This window comes from Penicillium argentinense (assembly GCF_028826775.1).
Source record: "Penicillium argentinense strain IBT 30761 chromosome Unknown utg000001l_segment0_segment0, whole genome shotgun sequence".
NCBI lineage: Eukaryota > Fungi > Ascomycota > Eurotiomycetes > Eurotiales > Aspergillaceae > Penicillium > Penicillium argentinense.
This window is the reverse complement of record NW_026622660.1, coordinates 1,823,081-1,845,283: the sequence shown is the minus strand read 5'-3', so window position 1 is coordinate 1,845,283 and position 22,203 is coordinate 1,823,081. Positions and strand designations below refer to the sequence as shown.

The 22,203-nt window shown below is 52.8% G+C and overlaps 8 protein-coding genes across 8 annotated transcripts; 5 read left to right on the top strand and 3 right to left on the bottom strand.

Annotated features, from left to right (window-relative positions):
* Nucleotides 1–415: 415 nt before the first annotated feature.
* Nucleotides 416–1,856, bottom strand: N7532_000624 (uncharacterized protein; the record flags this gene model as incomplete). Its single annotated transcript, XM_056613128.1, has 2 exons — nt 416–1,126; nt 1,194–1,856. 2 exons carry the CDS (start codon nt 1,854–1,856, stop codon nt 416–418), a joined length of 1,374 nt encoding a protein of 457 aa, XP_056480352.1.
* Nucleotides 1,857–2,348: 492 nt separating this feature from the next.
* N7532_000623 (uncharacterized protein) lies at nt 2,349–5,890 on the bottom strand (the record flags this gene model as incomplete). The annotated part of the gene is made up of 6 exons (XM_056613127.1): nt 2,349–2,489; nt 2,540–3,647; nt 3,706–4,805; nt 4,862–5,617; nt 5,656–5,726; nt 5,779–5,890. The coding sequence occupies 6 exons, from the start codon at nt 5,888–5,890 to the stop codon at nt 2,349–2,351; spliced, it is 3,288 nt and encodes a 1,095-aa protein (XP_056480351.1).
* Nucleotides 5,891–6,817: 927 nt separating this feature from the next.
* On the top strand, nt 6,818–8,686 carry N7532_000622 (25S rRNA (adenine645-N1)-methyltransferase; the record flags this gene model as incomplete). Its single annotated transcript, XM_056613126.1, has 2 exons — nt 6,818–6,887; nt 7,011–8,686. 2 exons carry the CDS (start codon nt 6,818–6,820, stop codon nt 8,684–8,686), a joined length of 1,746 nt encoding a protein of 581 aa, XP_056480350.1.
* Nucleotides 8,687–9,360: 674 nt separating this feature from the next.
* On the bottom strand, nt 9,361–10,451 carry pup2 (proteasome core particle subunit alpha 5; the record flags this gene model as incomplete). The annotated part of the gene is made up of 5 exons (XM_056613125.1): nt 9,361–9,640; nt 9,716–10,059; nt 10,209–10,287; nt 10,359–10,371; nt 10,427–10,451. 5 exons carry the CDS (start codon nt 10,449–10,451, stop codon nt 9,361–9,363), a joined length of 741 nt encoding a protein of 246 aa, XP_056480349.1.
* Nucleotides 10,452–10,487: 36 nt separating this feature from the next.
* N7532_000620 (uncharacterized protein) lies at nt 10,488–10,706 on the top strand (the record flags this gene model as incomplete). The annotated part of the gene is given in 2 exon segments (XM_056613124.1): nt 10,488–10,494; nt 10,513–10,706. The coding sequence occupies 2 exon segments, from the start codon at nt 10,488–10,490 to the stop codon at nt 10,704–10,706; spliced, it is 201 nt and encodes a 66-aa protein (XP_056480348.1).
* Nucleotides 10,707–10,887: 181 nt separating this feature from the next.
* On the top strand, nt 10,888–13,605 carry N7532_000619 (gamma-tubulin-complex subunit SPC97; the record flags this gene model as incomplete). The annotated part of the gene is made up of 4 exons (XM_056613123.1): nt 10,888–11,116; nt 11,218–13,211; nt 13,270–13,472; nt 13,524–13,605. The coding sequence occupies 4 exons, from the start codon at nt 10,888–10,890 to the stop codon at nt 13,603–13,605; spliced, it is 2,508 nt and encodes an 835-aa protein (XP_056480347.1).
* A 645-nt stretch (nt 13,606–14,250) lies between these two features.
* On the top strand, nt 14,251–15,299 carry N7532_000618 (uncharacterized protein; the record flags this gene model as incomplete). The annotated part of the gene is made up of 3 exons (XM_056613122.1): nt 14,251–14,670; nt 14,830–15,037; nt 15,091–15,299. The coding sequence occupies 3 exons, from the start codon at nt 14,251–14,253 to the stop codon at nt 15,297–15,299; spliced, it is 837 nt and encodes a 278-aa protein (XP_056480346.1).
* A 4,450-nt stretch (nt 15,300–19,749) lies between these two features.
* On the top strand, nt 19,750–21,362 carry N7532_000617 (class I SAM-dependent methyltransferase; the record flags this gene model as incomplete). Its single annotated transcript, XM_056613121.1, has 8 exons — nt 19,750–19,754; nt 19,823–19,943; nt 20,018–20,179; nt 20,311–20,433; nt 20,502–20,623; nt 20,750–20,988; nt 21,060–21,237; nt 21,335–21,362. The coding sequence occupies 8 exons, from the start codon at nt 19,750–19,752 to the stop codon at nt 21,360–21,362; spliced, it is 978 nt and encodes a 325-aa protein (XP_056480345.1).
* Between the last annotated feature and the right edge of the window lie 841 nt (nt 21,363–22,203).

Here is a 22,203-nt window from a genome sequence, read left to right as displayed (position 1 = left end):
AGAACGTCAACGCATGTGAGCAACGAAGGTGCGACGGCCGTCCGCTGCACCGCCCCACCGCACCGCCACGCAGACACCCGCGGGTTCTAGATTTACCATACTCCAAAAGGCCCGCAGATCGAATTTCGAAGGTAAATATGTAAGAATATGGGACCTACTGAGATACCTCCAGGTGAGAGATAAGAGACGAAAATAAAAAATACAGTGAGAGAAATAGTCGCGAAATGCGTCATAATCCGTCCAGATCGTCAAATCATCATGATTCTGTTCCCACTCGCCAAAAACTCCTACAAAATCACTGGCACCAGCCTCATGTCCATCATGTCAAAGTTGCAAACATGGCACGCATTACCCGAGAGTTGGGTTCTAGAACCATCTTAGTAGCTGATCTACTATATAGTCCGACAAATAGCGTCTATGAAGACTCACCTTTGCGTTCCGACTTGTTGTACTCAATTCTCTCCTCCGCGTTACCTCGATCATCAATCGTATCAGTTTCTTTCTGGCGGGTGATTTCGATTCCACCCTGACGCTCCAGGCGCAGCAGCCTGGTCTCCTCCTCAAGCTCACGAATGTATTCATCAACGTCATGGTCAGTTTCTCGAGGGCGAACCACCATAAGTTGACCGGAGTGGTGTGGCCGGGTCTCAATGCGTTCCTCGAAGTGAGGCCGAGACTCAACCAGTCGTACAGGAGACGATGCCCGGCGACGTCCATGCACAGAGATGGATCGCGGTCGAGAGATTGCTCGGTGGCGATAGCGAGGAGGTTCGACAATTTCTTCGTACTCAATATCGTGCCGGCGTGACGGGGCAGCCTCGACAATAAACGCCTCGTGGCTCGAACGGGGGGAATGGTGGTGCGAGCGCGAGTGCGAGTGAGAGTCAATCTCAAGGTACTCGGTAGTGACTCGCTCGCGGGGAATTTGTCGAACTGGCGAGCGTGGGACGCGAAGATATTCAGCTGCATAGCGATGGTTGTCAATCAAGGTTGATTGTCTCCCATGGGAGCCACGAGAATGTAACCTACTCTCTGAATGAGCAGGACGGTGGAAGGATTTGCTCAAGCTGATCACTTCATCGATCTGCTCCTTAGACAAGGCTTTCTGGATGATGATTGTCTCATCCTATTTTCGTATATCAGTATGAGGACCATGGCGCCAGGCCTCCCAATTCGCGTTGTCAAGAGCTTACTTCTTCCTTGAATGGATACCCCAGGTCGAGGATAGCATGAACGTGCACCCACTTCCGTGGAATGCGGGTTTTGCCCTTGCGTGGGTATGGTTTTTCTTCATGACGGTGATGCGCACTGCTGCTAGAGCGACGCCGACGACGATGCATTCTCTCTCTATCGTCAAACTCACGGAATTCTTCGTCGCCGTAGTAATCGGGCTCGGCGATGCGGATGTCTTCATACACTTCCCGTTCACGGTAACGACCAGGCGAGGGCCGCTGTGCCGGCGGTGGGGGAACACGCGGCATGCGGGGTGCACGATCGCGAGCCTCAAATGCTTCCATCTTGCGGCGGGGGATGCGATCGAAGGTGTCCAGGGACGACTGCCGCCTAATTAAACGGGGCGGAGCGAACGATGGGCTATCGTCACGTCGACGACGGCGGTCATGCGCCACCAGGGGGCCAGAATGATGAGACAAGTGTTCGTCCTCATAGTATCGACCTGCTGCGCGGGCAGGTGGACCATACCGGTCCTCGTCGCGCATGCGTAATTCGAAGCGTTCATCTTCTCGGACGCGGGGTCGTTCTCGCTCGAGTACCGGTGGGCCTCGAGAATGGCGATCGGACCGATCGCGAGAATCTAGTGTTCCAGTCGAAGAACGGTAGTCGTCGTAGCGCGACATGGTATCGGGCGTTTTGGAGACGACCAAGAGCGCCTTGGGGAAGGATGACGGAGTGAACCGTGGATGACGAGGGCGGCTGACTTCGGCGGGCCGACGGTGGGGTGATGAGGAACCACGGGAACAGAGGCCGAAAGGAAGAAGATGATTGAAGTTGAAAGGGAGAATGTGCAGAGGAAGAAAGAGATGGGGATGATCGGAGCTGAAAGAACGAGCTAGTGTTCAGCCTTAGGGACGCAGCGTCAGGCAGAAGCGCCGATGATGACATGCGAAGTGGGGGAGTCTTCTACTTTGGGGAGTGCCCGCGGCGGGACGGTGTGGCGGTGACATTGTTTCTGCACGCTTCAGCCACACCACCTGCCCAATTATCCTGGAGGATAATCGTACAGATGCATCATTCTGTCTAAGGTGTGACAGGTGCTAGTCCGAGTTTGGTAGCAGATACACGATTCTTTCCCATCCAAAATGCCCTAACATATTCTAAGAGCGGCCACTTCACAGTTCTAGGTTTTCCATGTCGCCCTCCAGGCTGAGCAGCCCCATTGCCAGATACGCCCGATCAGTGGGCTGCACCGTCACAAAGCGTCGGTCGTCGCTCTGCTGCCCACCAGAATCCCGGCAAAGTACATCCTGTGGCTGAGGCTCCGTTAGTCCGAATCCAAATGGTTGGGTACGATGGCACTTACATGGTTCTCACGATCTCGAGGCGATTCGAAAGACCGCTCATAGGGCGGGCCACGTCCATGCTTGGCTGCGACAATCCAGGCCTTCTCACAGCCGCTAGCGATAGCGTCGGAGGTCTTCCATCCAGTCAGTCGCGACACATCGCGCAGTTTGGTTATCGTCCAGCTACGCTGCGTCGGATCCATGTACTGCACAGCCGCAAAGAAGATGGGCATTGTCATCTCAGTGAGCGACGAGCCAAGGTTTGGGCTCAGGCTGCCCGCCTGCAGGTTGTGTCGCTGCGGATAGTAGATACCTGCAGTGATCCGCCCGATGAATTGTGCATATTCCGCTGTCGTTGGGGCAGCCACCCCTGCAGCCATCATCATGGCAGGCGGCATTGACGGATGGAGTCGATGTAGCAAGATGCGACCTGTGTAGAAGAAACCCCATATCACAGCCACGGTGTGCGTGCGATATGACAAGGCTGATCCAAATGGAGTTGGGATGGACGGAGTCACGTCTGCGGGTAGCGGCTGGAAATCTCGTCCGAGTGCTTCGGCGTAGGCATCTAGAGCGGCGAGGATTTCCTCCCAATCTTGCTCTGCTTCATTGTATCTCTCCTCTGTCTCCTGATGGCTGAAGTTTGAGTTTTCGTCTCCTTCCTCTGATGACTCTCTGTGCTCCAGGCGGCCGTCTACGAAGCCAGATGGGAGGTGAGTGGGAGGTCCAGGTGGTATCATGCCATACATGGGTGGACCTTCTGGAGCAGCTGGCTGGGATGGCGGACCGCCCCGTGGAGGACCCGGTGGTGGTCCCGAGGCAGGACCAGGCCCGAAGTTCTGATGACCAGGGCCGGGTGGAGGAGCCCCAGGAGGCTTTCCAAGGGGTCCCGGTTTCCTGTTCGGACCGCCACCAGCGAAACGACCCATGAACTTGAACATTCCGGGACCGGGTCGCCATTCTGTCCCAGCAGCACGAAGCGCTTTCAATTTCCGTTTGCGGTCTCGATATCCAAAATCCGAGATGCGTGCAAGGAGTAGCCAAAGATGATCGGCAGATCCATAAATGGCATCTATCCTGCCCATGCCCGCTCGAGGTGGACATTGTCCTTTGAGGTAGAAAGGCGTGCTGAATTCATCCATGGTAAACAACAGAACGCTTATATCGGTCAAGTATGTGAACTTACAATAGTTTCTCTCCACTGATCAAGCTGTGAAAGACATCTTGCTTCGTAAACCACCAGTACAAGTCGCACTGGATTCGGAAATGCTCAATGTCCTTGCGCGTAAAGTGTTTCCTGGGGGTGAAAGCGTGTCCGTCTTCGACAGTTCCAAACTCGTCGTATTTAATCGCTCGCCCTAGCATGCTACTGACGAAGGCTTCGTCGACAGTGGCCTCTTTCTCGGCGAAAGGATCGTCCTCGGTTCCATCGCTGCCGAATCCATACAAATGCATTTGCGGGTTCGACCATCCCATCATTTGTCGCTGCTCATTGATTCCACGCCGGTATGCTCGAAGGTCTCGGGTTGTTCCTGCGAAGTCAATCTCTTTGATGAGCTGAGCGGCGCCAGCAACGTGGCTGTTCCATTTAGAATGATCAGCCGATATCACCTCATAGTAGGCAAGCAACTCTGTGGCAGCCAAAGTCCCAATTTGCTTGCGTCGCATTGGAAGACCAACAGCCCGACCGATACGTTTCAACGCGTAGTGATAGTGCTTCAGGGAGACAGTGGAAGGTACACCTTGTAGATATGCGATGTGGAGACTGCTGATAGCAAGAATAGCCTGGAGTAGTGCGGGGTGCTCCAAAGCCTTGAGAGGCAGTGTATATGTCCAAAGTCCTTGTTGAGCGGGCGGCACCTGCACACCCAGAACTATGGAGGAGTCTGTGGGATGCCGCTCAAAAATAGACAAAGACGGGCCAGTTGAATGAATGAAGTGGGCAAAAATGCGGGCCGTCTTTGGATTGTTGAGTGGGGACGATCCCAGAGAGGGACGGTAATTAGCGAGGATGTTAGGTTCGTTCAAGTGGCTCGTAAACGAGCGAAGTTGACTGTCATGGTTCGCGGAGGCCATGATGAGGCTCAGCTGATTGAACCCTTCTGTTTGTGTTTGATCTATCATATCATCGTCCGATTCTACATCGAAGAAATCTTCACTTTCGTCTTCCACATAGACAACTTGGGGTTGAGACAGCGGGATGAATGGCCTCGGTGTTGTGGTCTCTGGAGACAGCTTCCCGGGTTGTTGCTGATATTGATACATGGTACCTGGCTGTTGTATCGGCTAGGACAAAATTTAGTGGCTGGCCTAGTTACAGCTAAAGGGATATAGGTAGGTACCTGTGGGAACAATGGGTTCTCATGGCTCTTATCCTCGGCTGATTCCCTAGCTAGTTGAGCGGCATATTGGGCAGCGTAATCCTGGGATGTTGGGAAATTATCCCAGCTGGTCATTGGCTGCGAATACAACGTGCTTGGGTCCTGCTGGGAATGGTACTGATAATGGCTTTGCTCTGGTACAGCGGACCTCGGCTGCAGCTGTGGCTGTGGCTCCGATTGGGACTGTGATTGCGCCGACTGTGACTGTGGCTGTGACCGTGACCGTGAGTGTGTGGGTGGGTAGTCGACGGGAGCAGCATGTTGCGGACTATGGTTATTTTGTTCAGCCGGCCATGATTGAGGAGTTGATTGAATCGGTGGCGTTGGGTAGTAGAACTGTGGTGCAGTGGCCTTTGAAGCACTCTCCGGCGGCAATGCTGGAGATGGCTGGGTCGCAGTGGGAGGATATCCTATCGCCGACATATCCACGGGTCGTGGGGCCAACATGGGGTGCTGGGCAGCTGCCGCGGCCTGCTGTGCGGGTAGAGGTCCATAATCATTGTATAGAGGCACTCTCATCTGTTGTTGCATCTGGAGACCTTGGCTCTGGGGTGGCCCAAAGGCGCCAAAAATGCCCACGGGGTTCTTGAAAATGACTCTCTGGGCATAGCCTACACATGCGAGAATGAGTAAGTCAATGTTTTTAAATAATGGCTTGCATTCAACCCGCGCGCCTAGAGACCTTAGATAGAGGCACTCTTGGTCTGCTGGTGCATTCTGGCCTGGAGTTCCAAATGGTTCTGACCTTCGCATACTCGTCTCGCTTTGATGCAATTGCCGCAGATAGGCTTGTCCTCGTCACACTTAATCCGACGTTTCCGGCAAGCTGTGAAGCTGTTAGCTACCTGTCAATGGCCGAGTGGCCTATCCGCACATACTCAAACAGCCAGTTTTGGTCCGCTTTTTGGGGACGCGCCGGCCAGGAGTCCTCGGCGCCTCGGCCGAGTCCTTGTCCGCGGGGGTCGCCGCTGGACCCGAGGGAGCTGGCATGTCTGCTGATCTGCTGGATCGATGTCAGAGCAGCGTGTGGGTGCGGTGGGAATGCATGGTGGGGCAGAGAACGACGGGGGTGTAGGGCGCTTTAAAGGTGAGTCTGGAACCGCGGCGACTCCACCCCGGGCAACCCTGCCAAGCTGCGAAGATCACCCGGTTCCCCGTACAATTGTACCATTCCCAGTATGATCTGCGGGGTTTAGGGTGTCTACTACTCAGTACTAGTGGTTCTGGCAGACGCAACCAGATTGTAGTACCGATGGCCCTGTCAGATCTCACGCTCCTTCAAATTTGCGACGAGTCTCACGATCGCGAATAAAAAGGACAAACGGAACATGGTCCCCACTGTCAAATTACTGCATACTAACTGGAAGTAGTAGTACTAGTACTACTAGTACCGCTGGAGACGTACATGAACACGATCTGACATGTGGCTGATCCATCACCCACCGGATTGCCCATTCTGCGACCAGACTAGAAAGCTTGTACAGCCGATGAAACTCTTCAGAGCCCCCGGCGCAAACTTGTAGATTGCGCAGAACTGATGCTGACGGGCGTTGTTGCAGGAGTCGACCGGGATTTTTGTACAAAGCGTCAAGCCAGCCCAGCGGAGATGTCCTGTGACAATTGAACCACCTTCTGCAGCTACTAGAGTACATTGTATATAGCACTTGCCATACTTTTCAATAAAAATACAATACACTATTACATAGAATTCAAAAAAAGGCACCAACACGACGAGAATGGAAGTGAAATGCCGGGACGTGCGGTGGTTGTCGCGCCTTCCCTCACTTCACCTCGCACACAAAAGCTGGCCTCGACCACCCCGCCTCAACTCTCCTTTCTTTTCTCCCCTCGAGAAATCGGATCCCATCTACTTCGTCACCAGGCTCCGACTTTTATCTACTGTTTCATTCGGCAACGATGACTCGCAAGAAGAAGTCGAAGCCTGAGGGCAAGCCTGTGTCTAATACCGCAGGTACCGAGAATGACGGTAAGATTACCATACCTGAAATTTTTGCCTCCGCGTATTTTTTTTTTTCCTGCGGAGGTCGGGTTGCTGCTTTCCAACCGCACGCCCCATTGGAAACGTGATCCCTAACGCGGCTTGGATCAGGAGGTGATTTGCAGTCTCCCAAGGAAACAGCCATGTTCGCCGTTCCAGGATGGTCGGTCTCAAGCGCTTCGCTGAAGCCACAGGCGGAGCCGGCGCAAAACGAGTCCCAGCCGAAGGACGCCTCAACCCCGAATGCGCAGAACAAGAAGCGCAAGCGCAACAATGGCAATGACAAAGTCACGACGGGTAATGTCGATGAAATGTTCCGCAAGCATATCGAGGGTAAGCCCGCCGGGCAGTCCAAGCAGAACAAGCATAAGCACGACAAGAAAGCCGCGGAGAAACCCGCATCGCAGAAGTCGACCGACAATGCCGGAACACAAGCCAAGAGACAGGAGAAGAAAAAAGACCAGAAGCACAAGGACAGCGACAACCAGTCGAAGGTGACTGGCGAGCCCACAGAATCCGCCGAAGCCGATACTGCGCAGGACGAGGAGAATTCCGCCAAGAAGCGCAAGCGAAACAGGAAGGACAAAGAAGGCGATAGCCAGCAGAAGGTGGCTGGCGGTTCGGTGAAGCCTGTCGGAGCCGAAACTGCACAGACCGACGGAAAGCCCGCCAAAAAGCAGAGCAACAAGAAGAAGGAGAAGAAGGAGGATGCTGCTTCTACTGCTTCCAAGGAAACCGCCGCCGCCGCAGTGGAATCTCTGGCACCTCCTCCCGCGACAACTACGACGTTGACCCCGCTTCAGCAAGCAATGCGGCAGAAACTGATCTCTTCTCGTTTCCGTCACCTGAACGAAACACTTTACACAACTGATTCCTCGACCGCGGTGGAGCTATTCAAGAAGAATCCGGAGCTATTCGACGAGTATCATCTTGGGTTCTCACGCCAGGTGAAGGAGTCCTGGCCGTCCAACCCCGTCGACGCTTATATTCAAACCGTTCTTCGTCGTGGTGCTGTCAATCCCCCCAAGAAAGGCAAGAAGCCCAACCCCAACCAGGCCTTGCCTTTGCCCCGTCGCCCCGATGGAGGATGCACAATCGTCGACTTGGGCTGTGGTGATGGCAAACTTGCCCGTACCCTCACCAAAGACGCCAATAGATTGAAGTTGAAGCTCCATAGCTACGATCTTCAGTCTCCTCACCCCGTTGTCACCCAGGCGGACATCGCGAACTTGCCTGTGAAGGAGGGCAGCGTCGATGTCGCGATCTTCTGTCTCAGCCTCATGGGAACCAACTGGGTTTCCTTCGTGGAGGAGGCATGGCGTGTGCTGCGCGGTGACGGCAAGGGCGAAGTTTGGGTCAGTGAAGTCAAGTCCCGATTCGGCAAGGTGGCTCGCAAGAAGTCGCAGATTGGAGCTCAGAAGCCGCTTAGCAAGACGCAGCAAAAGAAGCAAAACAAGAACAAGAAGGCTGGAGACGACGATTCCGACCTCGATGACGCGGACATCTTTGCCGAAGATGCTCGTCCTACTGACAACGACGAGACTGATATATCGGCCTTCATCGAGGTGTTCCGAACCCGCGGCTTCGTTCTGCGTCCCGAGTCCGTCGACAAGTCGAACAAGATGTTTGTCAAGATGGAGTTTGTGAAGGCCGGTGGTGCTCCTACCAAAGGCAAGCATGCCTCGGTTGCTCCCACCAATGCTTTCAAAAAAGCCAAACCTGATGTTGGCATGACGTCTGAGCAGGAGGCTCAGGTTTTGAAGCCTTGCGTGTACAAGACCCGCTAGGCGTGAACTTGGAAAGAGCTTCAGCCTCTGCCGCTGGTTTAAGCGCACCATTCATTGACATCGCTAGACGACAGTCGTTATGTGACATCTTATGGTGGTTGATTAAGAAGCTTTGAAACATGTACGAGTACAAGCTTGGGACGGCGCTCTGGGGATGTGTGGGTTCAAACCTCTGTATTATGAGTATGTTGCAAGCGTCCGTCCGACCGGCATATGAAAACAATACTGAAAATGTATCTTAACTACAAGATTGCATCAGAAAAATGCGAAAAACATTGACAAGAAATTCTCAAAGAAACATGAACTCTCATAGAGTATGATATCAAGAGTACTCTCTCAACTTCTAGTATGAAGTAGTACAGTGTCACTGCTTGTCTGATCGACACCACTACATTGCACAAGGCCTACGTTACTACTAGTACTTAACAAAGTAATACCATCTGCACATCATGATTTGACACGTTGAGGGATTTTCGATATGTCATTAAGTGTTCTACTGCCGTTACTGAGTGCTGCTCTGATACTCGGTCAAGAAATCCTCACACTTGGCTACTCGCCATTGAGCTCTAAGCAGGCTCTTCAGGCCAAAGATTCAGTAACCAAAATATAGTTATCTAACTCAGCAGAATTGATTGAGATTGTTTATCGCCGCGTAATCCAGATGTGCTAATCATTTATTGGTTTCCACCCAGTTGCTCGACAGCCCGACCCATCTCCTCGTCATTGTAGATGCGGAAGCCCTTCTCCTTGGTCACACTGGCCAACTGGACGTTCTTAGAATCCAGCTTCTCCTCCATGACCTGCTTCAGCGTCTTCAGAACCAGAGTTTCAGCCTCGGCCAGCGTCAAGGAACGGTGGTATTCATTCTGCAGCTCCGCCTGTGCACCTTCGCTTCCGGAGCCAATAGCCTTGGCGTCATATCGATAGAATGTACCCGAGGGCTCAGCGTGGTACCTAAATCCGGTCAGTCAACTCGCTGCGCTTGCATAAGGAATGCCCTTTTTTTGGGGGGTGGTGGTTTCGACATACAGCTGCGGCCCGTCCTCGTCATATCCAGCAATTAACAATGCGACACCGAATGGTCGACTCATAACACTCTCCTCATCGTCACCGCTCTCACCAAAACGGAGGGCCAAGTCGCAAATGGCTTGTGTGGTACTTTCGACGCGCAGGGGCTCGGCGTAGTGGAATGCGTGGTTTTGGCATTCGACACGGGCGTGCTCGACCAGGTTGCGGGCATCGGCCTGGAGACCGGACATAGCGCAACCAATGTGCTGATCAATCTCAACGATCTTCTCCACAGATGAAGCCTCGAGCAATGTAGATGTCACACGCTTCTCGACACCAAGGATGACTCCCTCCGATGTAGCAACCTGGGCAATATTAGCGGGGTAGTCCCAGTCGACGGTGTGTGGTCGGTTAAAGTTACCCAGCAATATCAAAATATCACTGGATATACTTCTAATGCTTGATTGCGATGGATTGTGGATTGGGGCGAGAGCGTAAAGAGGGTTGGACATACACCGATCGCTGTGGAACCTAGCTTGATAGCTTCGAGAGAGTATTCGACCTGAAATAGACGGCCTTCCGGAGAGAAGGTGCTGTTGAACGAAGACTAGTCAGAGGGAAGGTTTCGAAAGAGTGAGGGGGTAATTGGATCTAAGATGCATACTTGATTCCGCGGTCTGTTCGAAGCTGTTAGCATTGCCGCATCGGGCGTGAGACGTGATGGGAGCTTACCATATTCGGATCTGGCAATGAACATCTTGGGCGATTTGGCTCAATACACGAGCTGGCAACAATGGAGAGTAAGTCAAGGAGTCCAGAGAGACAATGGAACGAAGAGGGAGGATGGGGAGCAAGTCTGGACTGGCGGAAAGACGAGGACGGAGCTCGAGGCGGAAGCTACGCAAGTCAGTGCCTGCCTGTCTCAGGCGGTGAGACCCGCCCAGCGCTCCACGCCTTCGACCGGACGGTACTCCAATTCTGCTTCTCCAGGGTTGCCATTGCGAGGCTCTGATGGATTGTGCCCTGCTCAGCGCTGATCCGTGTCCAATTCTGCACGCCTGTGCTCTTCCTGGAGTATGTCAGCCCATGAGCGTCGCGTTAGCAACTTGGGCGCTCCCCGACCCCGCGCCGCCTCTAGTCGCGTTGATGCCGACAAGCACAAACACAGCGCATCGCCGCTCCAAAACGACAGAATGGACCCCCTGCGCACTAGCACTACTACGAGTCCGAAATACAGAACCTCCCGAGAAGTAAAAAAAGTCTCTGGAAAAACTACTGAGCGCTCAGTGGTCTCCGTGCCATGGCGCGCCGGCAAGGAGTCTGATAACCGTGACGACTTGAATAAGAGAAAGAGCAAGAAGGCCGGAAACGTCCAGCACGCAAGACCTACATCCGTGAAACAGGAGAAGGCAGCTGCCGAAGGTCTGTTCCCCAAAGTGTCCAGATACAGTACACAGTCCATCTTTCGCGTTTCGGTCCAATAACAGCGCAAGAGAGTATACTGACATGCTTCTCGTACCCAGCACCGTGGGATCCGCACGCATCCCTCATCCCCCACTCAACGGCCCCTCTTGCTTGTCGTGTATCGTTTCCTCCGCTGGCGTCGGCTGCTCCCCAGACCCTCGTTCCCTCTCCGTTCCGAGAGCTTTCCTCGGACGCCCAGGAAGCTGCCATCTTGGAAGACCTGCTCTTCGTGTTTATGGGATTTGAAGGGCAATATATTCATTACCAAAACGGATATGATCCTTCTGCCGAGAAGGATCGTCTTACTGGTCCGGTCTACCAATTGGCACCGGGTTTGGACCCAACTCTACGGGACCTCACTCAGTCGATGCTAAAGATGGCGACGCATTACAGTGCGATGGAGGCATTCGTCGAGATCCAGAGCAGGGCGGAGTATGGGGCTGTCAGCCATGCGCTCTGTGCATCTATTCGAAAGCTGCTGAAAGACTACTTGATCCTGATCGCCCAGTTGGAAGGCCAGCTGCTAAATAACCCTACTTTTACGCTGCATCAACTTCATTTGCACACGATGCCCACAAGCCAGTGTCTTGCCCAGCTCTATACTTTGGGACAAGAGCTCTTGAAGCGCAATGGACTTCTAGAAACCGACGATCTCGATGAAACACTTGATGATTTCGACGACGTGGACAATATTCTCGAACAACTCAAGGAAGGAGGTGATTTGGTCCCAGGTGCTATGGCCAGCAAGAAAATCTGCAAGGGTGGAAATGTGCTGAGGCTATTGACCGAGCAGCTCGCTACCTTATCGGGAGACCCGACTAGCAAGACTCTTATTCAGACCCTGTTGCGTGATGCCAGCCGTCCGTACATGAACATGCTCAACGAATGGCTGCATCACGGAGGTATTCGAGATCCGCATGCAGAATTCTTGGTGAAAGAGCAGAAATGGATCAAGCGCGAGAAGCTCGAGGAGGATTACACCGACGAGTATTGGGAGAAACGATACACGATCCGCGAAAATGAGGTTCCTCCACAACTTGACAGCGTTCGAGACAAGGTTCTTCTTGCAGGAAAATATCTTAATGTGGTACGAGAGTGCGGTGGTGTTGATGTAAGCAAGGCCGTCAAAGATGTCCCCAAGACCCTCGACGACCCACGCTTTCTCGAAAATGTCAATGCCGCCTATACTTATGCCAACGCCTCCCTGCTCAACCTCCTCCTTACCAAGAACTCTCTGACAACCCGCTTCCGCTCCCTCAAACACTACTTCTTCCTCGACCGTTCCGATTACTTTTCCTACTTCCTTGAGCTGGGAGGATCCGAGCTGCGCAAACCAGCACGGGTTGTCAACGAGGGCAAGCTTCAGTCGCTGCTTGATCTGGTTCTGCGCCAACCGGGTAGTATTGCTGCCCAGGATCCTTTCAAAGAGGATGTCAAAGTGCGCATGAACAAGATTGGCCTCACTAAATGGCTGATGCAGGTGGTGAGTGTGTCTGGTATCGACCAAGACCACCCCGAAGCGTCCTTCGAAAAGCAACAGACATCTTCATCTCATAGTTCCGATGACGAGAACAACATTGTTGGATTCGATGCGCTGGAACTGGACTACTCCGTGCCATTCCCGCTCTCACTCGTGATCAGCCGCAAAACGGTTCTGCGATACCAACTCATTTTCCGACATCTTCTGTCACTTCGCCATCTAGAGACGATGCTGGTCACGTCCTGGGCGGATCAGAACAAGGTCGCGAGTTGGCGTCACAAGTCATCGGATCGAAGACTGGAGCTATGGAAGCGGCGCACATGGAATTTGCGTGCAAAGATGCTCGTGTTTGTTCAACAACTTCTATATTTTTGCACGGCCGAAGTCATCGAGCCCAACTGGGTGGGTTTGATGGAGCGGGTGAATGGGGCCGAAGATGCCAATGGGTCGGAGGAGACTGTAAATGGCATTAAGCAAGTCAATCGTACGGTTGATGAGTTGATGCAGGATCATGTGGATTTCTTGGATACCTGTCTGAAGGAGTGCATGCTCACGCAGGCCAAGCTATTGAAAGTAAGCTTGAACCCCAGGACATTCGAAAATGAAAACCGCCAACTAATGATCTCTCTAGATTCATTCTAAATTAATGACTTGCTGCACCATGTTTGCCTCGTGGACAGCCGCGTCACTCTCGCGGGCGCTCGCTTCGGCGGATCCTGATCAGGATGTAGAGGACAGTCGAGGCTATGATCCAACACGAATTGGCAAGCTCGAGGATACTCTGAAGCGTTACGAAGACCACTTCAGCCGCCATTTGCGCATTCTCATGGACAGGTCCGTTTTCAAATCTGCTTCCTCGTCATACCATTCGCTAACTTTCAACAGCCTGAACTACTTCGCCGCGACCGAGAGTGTGGTGCTGTTGAAGTTGGCGCATTCCCTCAGCGCTATCAGCAAGGAAGACTGAAGAGCAATGATGCGATTCATAGTCAAGCCAGTCTCATGCACTTGGCTATCCAACATGTGCACAAATTCTGCTTTTCGCGCGGCTCATTCACTTGTAGATGTCCAGATACATTTTTACCCGCGCCCCGGGGTTTCAAGAAGGAAGCGATTGAGCATACTTGACCGAGTCAACCGCAAGGCTCGCACTGGCCTTGACACCCCGAAACCCCAGCGATGGGGGCCATTTGCGCGCCCCCATCACCTCATACGAGCGCGCAGCGGCGACATCTTGTCCCAGCGCCGGGGTTATCGGCGAATCTCCGCGCGATAAGATAGAAGCTACGAGTAATGAAACCAATTTAATTTTCGGTTTAGCAGCTGTGATTTTAAGTGTAGAGAAGATCAGTTCATCTAAATGTTTTCAGATGAGCCATTCCTCCCATGCTAGTACTCTAGGACAGTTGCCAGCCTAATTGTGCTGCGTAGAGCAACGGAGCGCCATGTAAAATTCCGGCACGACTCGCGCCCCGATTCCGCGACAACCGGAGCTTCGCACGTCAGCCCAACTGAATCTCCCCATCTTTATCAACCACCTCCCCCCTTCTCGTCCGGCTCTCGACCTTCCCTCCACTCCTACAGCTTCGCTCCCACCGAGCCAGGGAATACAATGCCGCTCGAATCCATTCTCTCCGCCCTTCCCATCCGCCTCCCCCACACCCAACAAGAGCGCCTCGGTCTCGCCCTCGGCACCGCCGCGTTCCTAGGAGCAACCACCTTCCTCCTCCCCGCCGCAATCCGCGACTTCCGCATCTTCAAATCCTACGGGCCCGGTGGACTCCCCAATAATGTCATCGGCTGGTTGACGGTGCGACTGCTCTTCCAGCCCTTCCGCGGGGAGATGTTCGATACGGAAGTATACTCGCGTCGGATCGATGCGGCAGAGGGACACGGTGTGGACGATGAGGGGTACTTGACGCTTTCGGAGGAACAGCTGGCTACGCGCTCGCCGGCAGATAGGCCATCAGTTGGTCCGCATGTTGTGCCGCAGCGGCAGTTGACTCAGATCCCGGATAAGGATGTACAAGAGGTGAGTACTGTGGTACGGTGCCTGGCTGGGCTGGGCCAGATGCGGTTCCCTGGTTTCGATCTGGGGAATCACACCGAGGGTTCCAGCTGGTCTAGGGCATAAGCCTGTGGCATGAGATTTGGAATTTTGGAGGCGCGGCTAAGAACGAGCTATGTGCAGAAATTCCGCGCGAAATATGTTTCCTTCGGTCTGCGCAATCATCACCTCGTCAAGTTCGAGCGATCGAACCTCGAGCGACATGCCGACGCCCTTTTCCTGGCGGACCACCTCCCTATCACGGACTTGGCCGTCACGATGCAGGGTGAGGTTGCGCATATCCATCAGGGCAAGGATCACTCTGTGCATCTCGTCATGGCGCCTGCAGACTGTATGTCCTTCCCTATTCACTCTCCATAAGGGCGCCGCTAATATAGCTTGCAGGCAAGAAAATCATCGAGGCAGGCTGGGGCCAACGGCATGGTTTCTCCGGTACCTCGGCCATGACGTTCCTCGCTCTGGGGACTTTGCCGAATCTTCCTGCAGAGTATATTCTCATTTATGCGCCGCGGACGGAGGCAGAGATTGAGATCGTTATGCAGATCATTGCTGCGAGTGTGAAGTTCATGACTGGGCGAGCGGACACGCGGTGAATACTGTTGGCTAGTGCAGGTGGTTCATCTCGGGATGTTTTGATCTTGGAAAGATTGGACTGGTTGGCGTGGTGTCTTGCTTGCCGCTTTTTTTAAGATACCCCACTCATTGAATGCGATGTTTTCATACGAATTGAGATACGGTCGAACGGATATGCGAGGAGTCGAGCGGAGCAGCATAATGTGAATGGAGTAAAAAACACCTGTTCCCCAGGAGTCGCATACATTTTGCTATATCGATGCATTGTTAGCACGAATGAACCGTGCTCTTTGACTTGAGATAACGCGTAGCTTACCCTGCAGTCTGAAGTAGGGTAGGCTCTGTTTCCCCAATGTGATAACACAGGAAACCTCCTGCGATGTGATGTTAGCTCCAGTTATATAGAACAAGAAATCACGGGATATTCAATAAACCCTCGGACACAAAGATGTCATTCTGGTAATACTAATCATTGAAACATGACAGGGTGTCTTAACAGGCCTTGCACTGCCACCAGCGTAGTGCAGACCCCAATTTAGATACCTTTGCAGAAAACGGAGACCATCCGTCGCGAATATAAATTCCCCAACTCCACATCTGAGCTCACGCTAGGATGCGGTCTGAAGAAACAAATCGGCAGAACCGTGACCCAACGCAGTGGAACCGACATGATCAGCGCATTGCAGTGATGGTCCGATCGAAACTATTGGAATTCCCAACCGTCCAAGCCAGGAGCAAGAACGGTTCTTGCAAATTCTGATGCCACGCTACACGCGGGATAGACCGCTCCTTGGTACCTACAGAGTAAAAGGGAAGGGTGCAGCAATGCCACTGGCTCCTAATACATCCAATCGACAGGTGATCGCAACTAGCGCAAGGCTATGATTAAAACCTGACGAGATGCGTATCCAAGGAGGATTCCGAGTAAAATATGAATGCAGCGCACCGACACGGAACGGCCCCATATACTATGGATTAGTGACTGGAGCTTGCTCCAGTCACGCTCGTATCCTGCCTTCTCGGAGTCAAGAAAAAGACGCTTACAACTCCAGCTCCTGGAAAGGATTGACGAGCTCAAATATCGTAGGGATTGGATGGTCTCTAAGCCCCAGTCCAAGCCCAGGTAACAGCGCAGCAGGGATGGGATTATCAGGCGAATTGCTGTTTCAGACTCGGGAATCCCGAGGCTATCCGCCAGAATATGTGCAGCGAAGTGGAGTGCAGGCATGTCGGGGTGCGACGGCGAAACGACGCGACGTCTCATTTCCTTGCTGTTCGGCGTGGCAGATCAGCGCCTTTCAAGCCACTTGCTCTTGTGAGGGAGGGGGCAGGGACCCGACAGAATGGTACGCTAAGAGGGAGTGTTTCCATTTCCATCTTTTCTTTTTTTTTTTCTATTTTTTATTTTTGAATTCTCGGTTCCCAGAATTGCTGCTGGGAGCCCCGCTATGGGGCACCGAGGGGCCGAGTGTTCGGTTCAAAGAGATAATCAGGTGAAGCTCTTCCCCATCAAGGAGCAAAAGAAAACAAGAAAAAAGAGCCGGCGAGGCAAGACGAGAAAGGAAAACAAATGCTCCACTACGCCGGTGATTCTGAATGTAACGAGCCGTATGCTGGGATAGGGCGATCCGCTTCGCAGTCCGACAGTTCAACCCTAGTAGGAACCCCTTTGTCGGGACCAGCAACCTGGCGTTCCCGCGCTGCGTTTAGTTTCGATCGTTAGCGGCCGGTGCCTCGGGCCAAACCAGTTAGAGACTGGAGGCCTAGTGCTCAGGCAAGTCCTTTCCGTCTTCCTGTGCACGGTGTCTCGTCAATAAAAGAAAAGGAGTCGAGATGAGTGAAGAGAAGGTGTTCCACACCGCACACCCATGAAACTGCATCCCCACTTCCCTGAAATACTTACCCTAAGGCAGAGTAAGAAATGGAAGTACCACCCAGCAGGTCGCGAGCCGAGACTAACGGGCCCAGCCGTCTTCGCCCCCGAAGATGGAGGGCTTTCTTCCCGAGGATTGAACCATGGCGCTGGGTTCTGTGCCAACGGCGAGAAAGCCCCCGGGCACTACTGTAGGTAGTGTCGATATCCCTGTCGTCGCAGACCCGACACTCTGGATGCTCTCTTCCCCTTTAGGACAGACCCGTCCAAACAAACGACAGTGCCTTAGGGTATGTACTCGAGCATACAAGAAATATTGTACTCGAGATATTACCACATACCACATGGTACAAGGTTTGCTACAAAGTTGGGGCCTTCCCGCGAACCTAAAAACCGGGTCGACAACAACACTTAAACAGGGCCACACCATCCTCCCGTCCAAATGGAGCAGGACCAGGTTGAAGCCCACTGCAGCCGTCCACTGTTGTGTGTACGAGTAAACCCAACTCCGAGGGGGAGGACATGTGTCGCACATGGCAGCCGTGGTCGCAGCGGGGACCCGGTCTTTCGGCGGATGGGCTTCCAGTCGGAGAATTGGCCGGATCGAACTGAATGCATTCATTTCCATCAATGTAATCCGCCCGTTTAGGAATTCCGAGTTTTGCAAAGGCCCGAGGGAAGCCAGCCCACATTGCAGGATGACACTGGGAATGCCCACAAAAATCTTTTTCCAAAGAAGTGATGACATAGTCGGATGGAAACATTCTCCGCTCGTCTTTTTTCCACCCATGGTACACACTTTTTTTTTCTCATCGTGTCGCTGGAAATGTTGAGTGATGATCGATATGTGCATATGCATCTGGAATACCTCAAGGAGGGGTACTTTTGTCGTAAAAAATTGAACACTCTTATCCCTGCAGGTATCTGCAGCTGCGAGTCAGCCGGGGTACCTTACGGTATGTATTCGTTCTTGCTGCCCCCCGACACTGTAGGCTCGTAGGACAAGCGGTGAGCAGGAAATGAGGAAAATGAATCAACCCACACGAAACCCGAGGGAACGGAGTCCAACGAGGACGCTGCTGATCCGTCCAACCCCAACCCCACCCGGGTTGAGTTGGGGGTTGTCATCGTGTCATGGTCTATGTAACGAGAGACCCAGCTGAGCAAGCCACTTGGCGCCACAGCACTGCATGCGCATTGGTCGAAGGGACGGGACCACACCGAGGGGCCTGGCGGATGGGAGGATTTGTTGGAAACCTGTCCATTGTTGGTTTGACTGACAGCGGGAGTTAGGCGAAGATCCATTTCCGTGCCCTCGGATTCCCGCTGCAGGGCTTTTTGTCTGCGTGCTGCGTGCTACGTGCCGCAAGGGCCGGTTGTGAATGAAATCCTGGCACTTTTTGTGAATAATGACTAGCCTTACCATCTCCGAGTCTTCGTTTCTCTTTACTATCTGTATGATAGTTGGCGGGCTGTGGTTTTTTTTACTTTTGTTCTCTCCTTGGCTCTCCATTACATCATTGGCTCGTGTATAATGGAAGTCTCTGTCCTATAATGGACAGTTTCCCTCGTGCTGAGCAACGTGAAGGCGATAGTAGGAATCCGATGCATGAGAATGCTTTTTGCATTTTCCATTAACTCCCGCCTGAGCTGCTGGTCCTCATGAAAGACAGGCTGAGCCACAACTTATGCCAGATGAATGGGGCTGGACGTGCAGACTGAATTTTGCTTGATCCACAGTGTCGGGCGCTCTTGGATCCTTCCCCCCTCCCCTCTCTCGAGGTACAAGTAGTAGTTCATATGCAGGAGAACGCAGTAGCTGACGGCCCTGCCCGTCCCTCCCTCAAGGTTTGTTAGCCTGGCCTTAAGCATAACAGGGCCTACCCTTACCTATTTGATCAAGTGTGTCCTGATACTTGTACCTGTACTTGGTATTCCTGCCTTGGTGAACCATTCCTCTGTTAGTAAATCCACCGGCCCTTTTCGTCTGCGCCATGTACAGATCGCCTCTCGTGAGATAGAATCCTGACGCAGATCCCAGAACACTGTAGCTCGCGAGTGACCAGGGTTATCAGAATACTCCCAGGGTAAGGGTAGTCGGATAAGTATTTCGCTAGAGACTGAGAGACTGTCTTTGCATTCCGTTGTCGCTTCGCCAGGGCCTTCACCACCCTTAAAATATTGCAGCACTTGAAGCCGAATGCGCGCTGTCGCCCAACGGGTGTTGTATTTGAAGAGAAGTCGCTATCTGGCTGGTCGTGACGTTAACAGACCCTTGCCTCAGCCCGCCTCATTCGTACCAGTTAGTACGTACCTCATACAGGGGACTAAGAGCCCCTCATACCAGGCCTTGACAGGCCGTGAATGATCCTCGAGCCGCCATCCCCGAGTGCTGTCGCCGCCAACATCCCCCGGCACCCGATCGCGTCCATGAAAATCCCAATTTGATCTCCTTTCCCCTCCAGCTCCACGGCGATGCACCGCTTGGCCCAGAGAATTCAGCCCCGCCCTGCTCCAAACTCGACAGCCCTGTATTACACAGTGCAGTATACTCGCCTTCTTTCATTCACATACCAGGCGAGTGAAGCCGAGTGACCATGACGTACTGACAAGCCCTGTTGTGTTCCCCCTCCTCCATGCTCAAGGCTAACCGACGTTTGTGGCGTGAAGCAACCCAGATTCGCAAACAGTAGAGCTGGACCGGGAATTCCTCGATACGCTCACTGTCCAGGGCCGCGAGTATCAGAAATACTCCATCGACCATCGCATATATTTCGGCCCAGTCGATGAAGTAGGGTTACCACCAACACATCAAAATCTCATCGATGGCCTTGGAGTACCCACTGACAGACACAACCGGAACAGGAGGAAGCCCAGCGCCTGGATCATCAACAACGAATCTTCCAGCGTATTTTCGACGACCGTCTCATTTTCCCGCCTATTCGACGACTCAAGCGAGTGCTGGACTGCGGCCACGGCTCTGCTTCTTGGGCCGTGGAGGTAGCCGAACAGTACCCAGACTGCGAAGTGAGCGTTTCTCTGGCCTTCTTTCTGATGGTCAATGTCAATTAACAGCGGTTGGTGTGAGAAGGTCATTGGTGTAGATATTGCCCCGCACATGAGTCCTGATGATGTTCCTGACAACCTGTGGCTTCAAGTGGGTGCACCTTCTTCCTTCACACTTCAACTGGCAAGACCCAACACCCCAGAACAAACCTGCTCAGGTCTCCACCTTCACCCACCTCAACCTCGATTCCCTTGCCTCTTTACGACAGACGAGGGTACAGGCCGAGAGTGTGGCCTCCTGAACGCAGAACACAATACTGACGAACCCCCCACGGCGCCATAGGTCGACGACCTGAACCGAACATTCACATTCCCCCCAAACCACTTCGACCTAGTCCAATCTCGACTTCTCGCGACCGGCATCCACAAAGCTCGATGGCCAACCTACATCCGCGATATCGTCAGGTGCGAACGTTCCCAGGCAAAGCAACGAGTTCCATTCCCGCCAGACCCCCGAATCATAATAGCCCACGTTGCCCACATTTACCCATTGAAAAGGTCCCAGTGCTGATGGAAATGTCGTTCCTCAAGGGTCTTGAAACCCGGAGGATGGGTTCAGATGATCGAAATATACTTCAACGTGCAGTCGGACAACGGGTCCATCACCGACGACCATGCCCTCCGACGCTGGAGTACACAGTACATGCGTGCGCTGGAGGATAGGAAGGATCTCCGCATTGGATCGAGGCTGCGAGGTTTGCTGACGAGCGAGGGATTGACGGAAGTGGATACGAAGATGATTCCGTTACCGCTGTCGGCGTGGTCACATGGTAGGTCACCATGGGCAGCTTCCGTTGAAAAGTTCACCACACGTAATGGTCTAACATCACGATTAATCCAGACCGGAGAACGCGAGAAATCGGCCAAGCGAACAGCCAGAATATCCAAGAACTACTTCGATCCTTGGCGCTGTACCCCCTTACCCAACGATTGCATATGTCACCCCAAACTTTCGATGCACTGGTTGACCAGGCCCAAGCAGAGGCCCGCAACCCATCTCTCAAAGCCTACTTCCCCTTGTATGTGCCTCCTACATACCCTAGGGCTTAGACATCTTACGCTAGGATATGATGTCGTGTTGGAACATCGGAGTCTTGCTGACGATGGACTTGACAGATACGTCTGCATTGGCCGAAAGGCATGAAGCATCGAATCGCACAGCCCTTGACAAGGGCCGAAATCACATTATAATATGAAGCGGCGACCTATCGACGGTGGTCGTGATTGCATGAAGAGCTCAAGGCCTTGCACCTGGCGCATGAACTTGAGTATTCTTGCACAGTTCACCAATTTTTCTTGCATATTTTGCATTCCCACGCGTACATACACAACATACAGTTATATTTATTAGCCCACGGTGTAGAAATTTCAAGAGTCCTTGATTGTCATACGTGATTTATGTTTATGGGGCTCGAGTACTACGTTCATAGTGCGTCTTTTGCATGATGATACCATGCTAGGGCATGTCTTCGGGTCGCCCCTACAGCCTGGGCCCTATCATAGACCGCTTGAAGAGGGATTGTCAAAGGTGCGTGCTGAACCACATCATTACTAACAATAACACGCCGCGCACAGTATGTCTGTTTAATGCTAAGAATTGCTGTGCCAGAGGGGAGGATCTATTGACTCCACCGAGCGAGATGATACACTCACGAGTAAGTGGGACGGGAGCTCCCGCCAGGACTAATTGCCATATTTCGACAACTGAACTGCGCTTGTCGATCTCAATGACGAGAACTATCCTTAAATAGCCCAATGGGAGGGCAAAACGGTATTTTGCGTCTATGCGAACTCATGGTAGACTGTTCTTAACCCCAGTTTCCATCACGGAAGTAGGATATCCAATTTGTGGCGGAGGGCATCTGAAGGCTTTTAAATATACTGAGACTCGCCCGCCTGATGAGGTTTGTTTCTTAAATGTCAGCGATCAGCTGTTAGTCTTAAGTCAAATGTTGTTACCCCGACTTAGTCGGATTTCTACACTT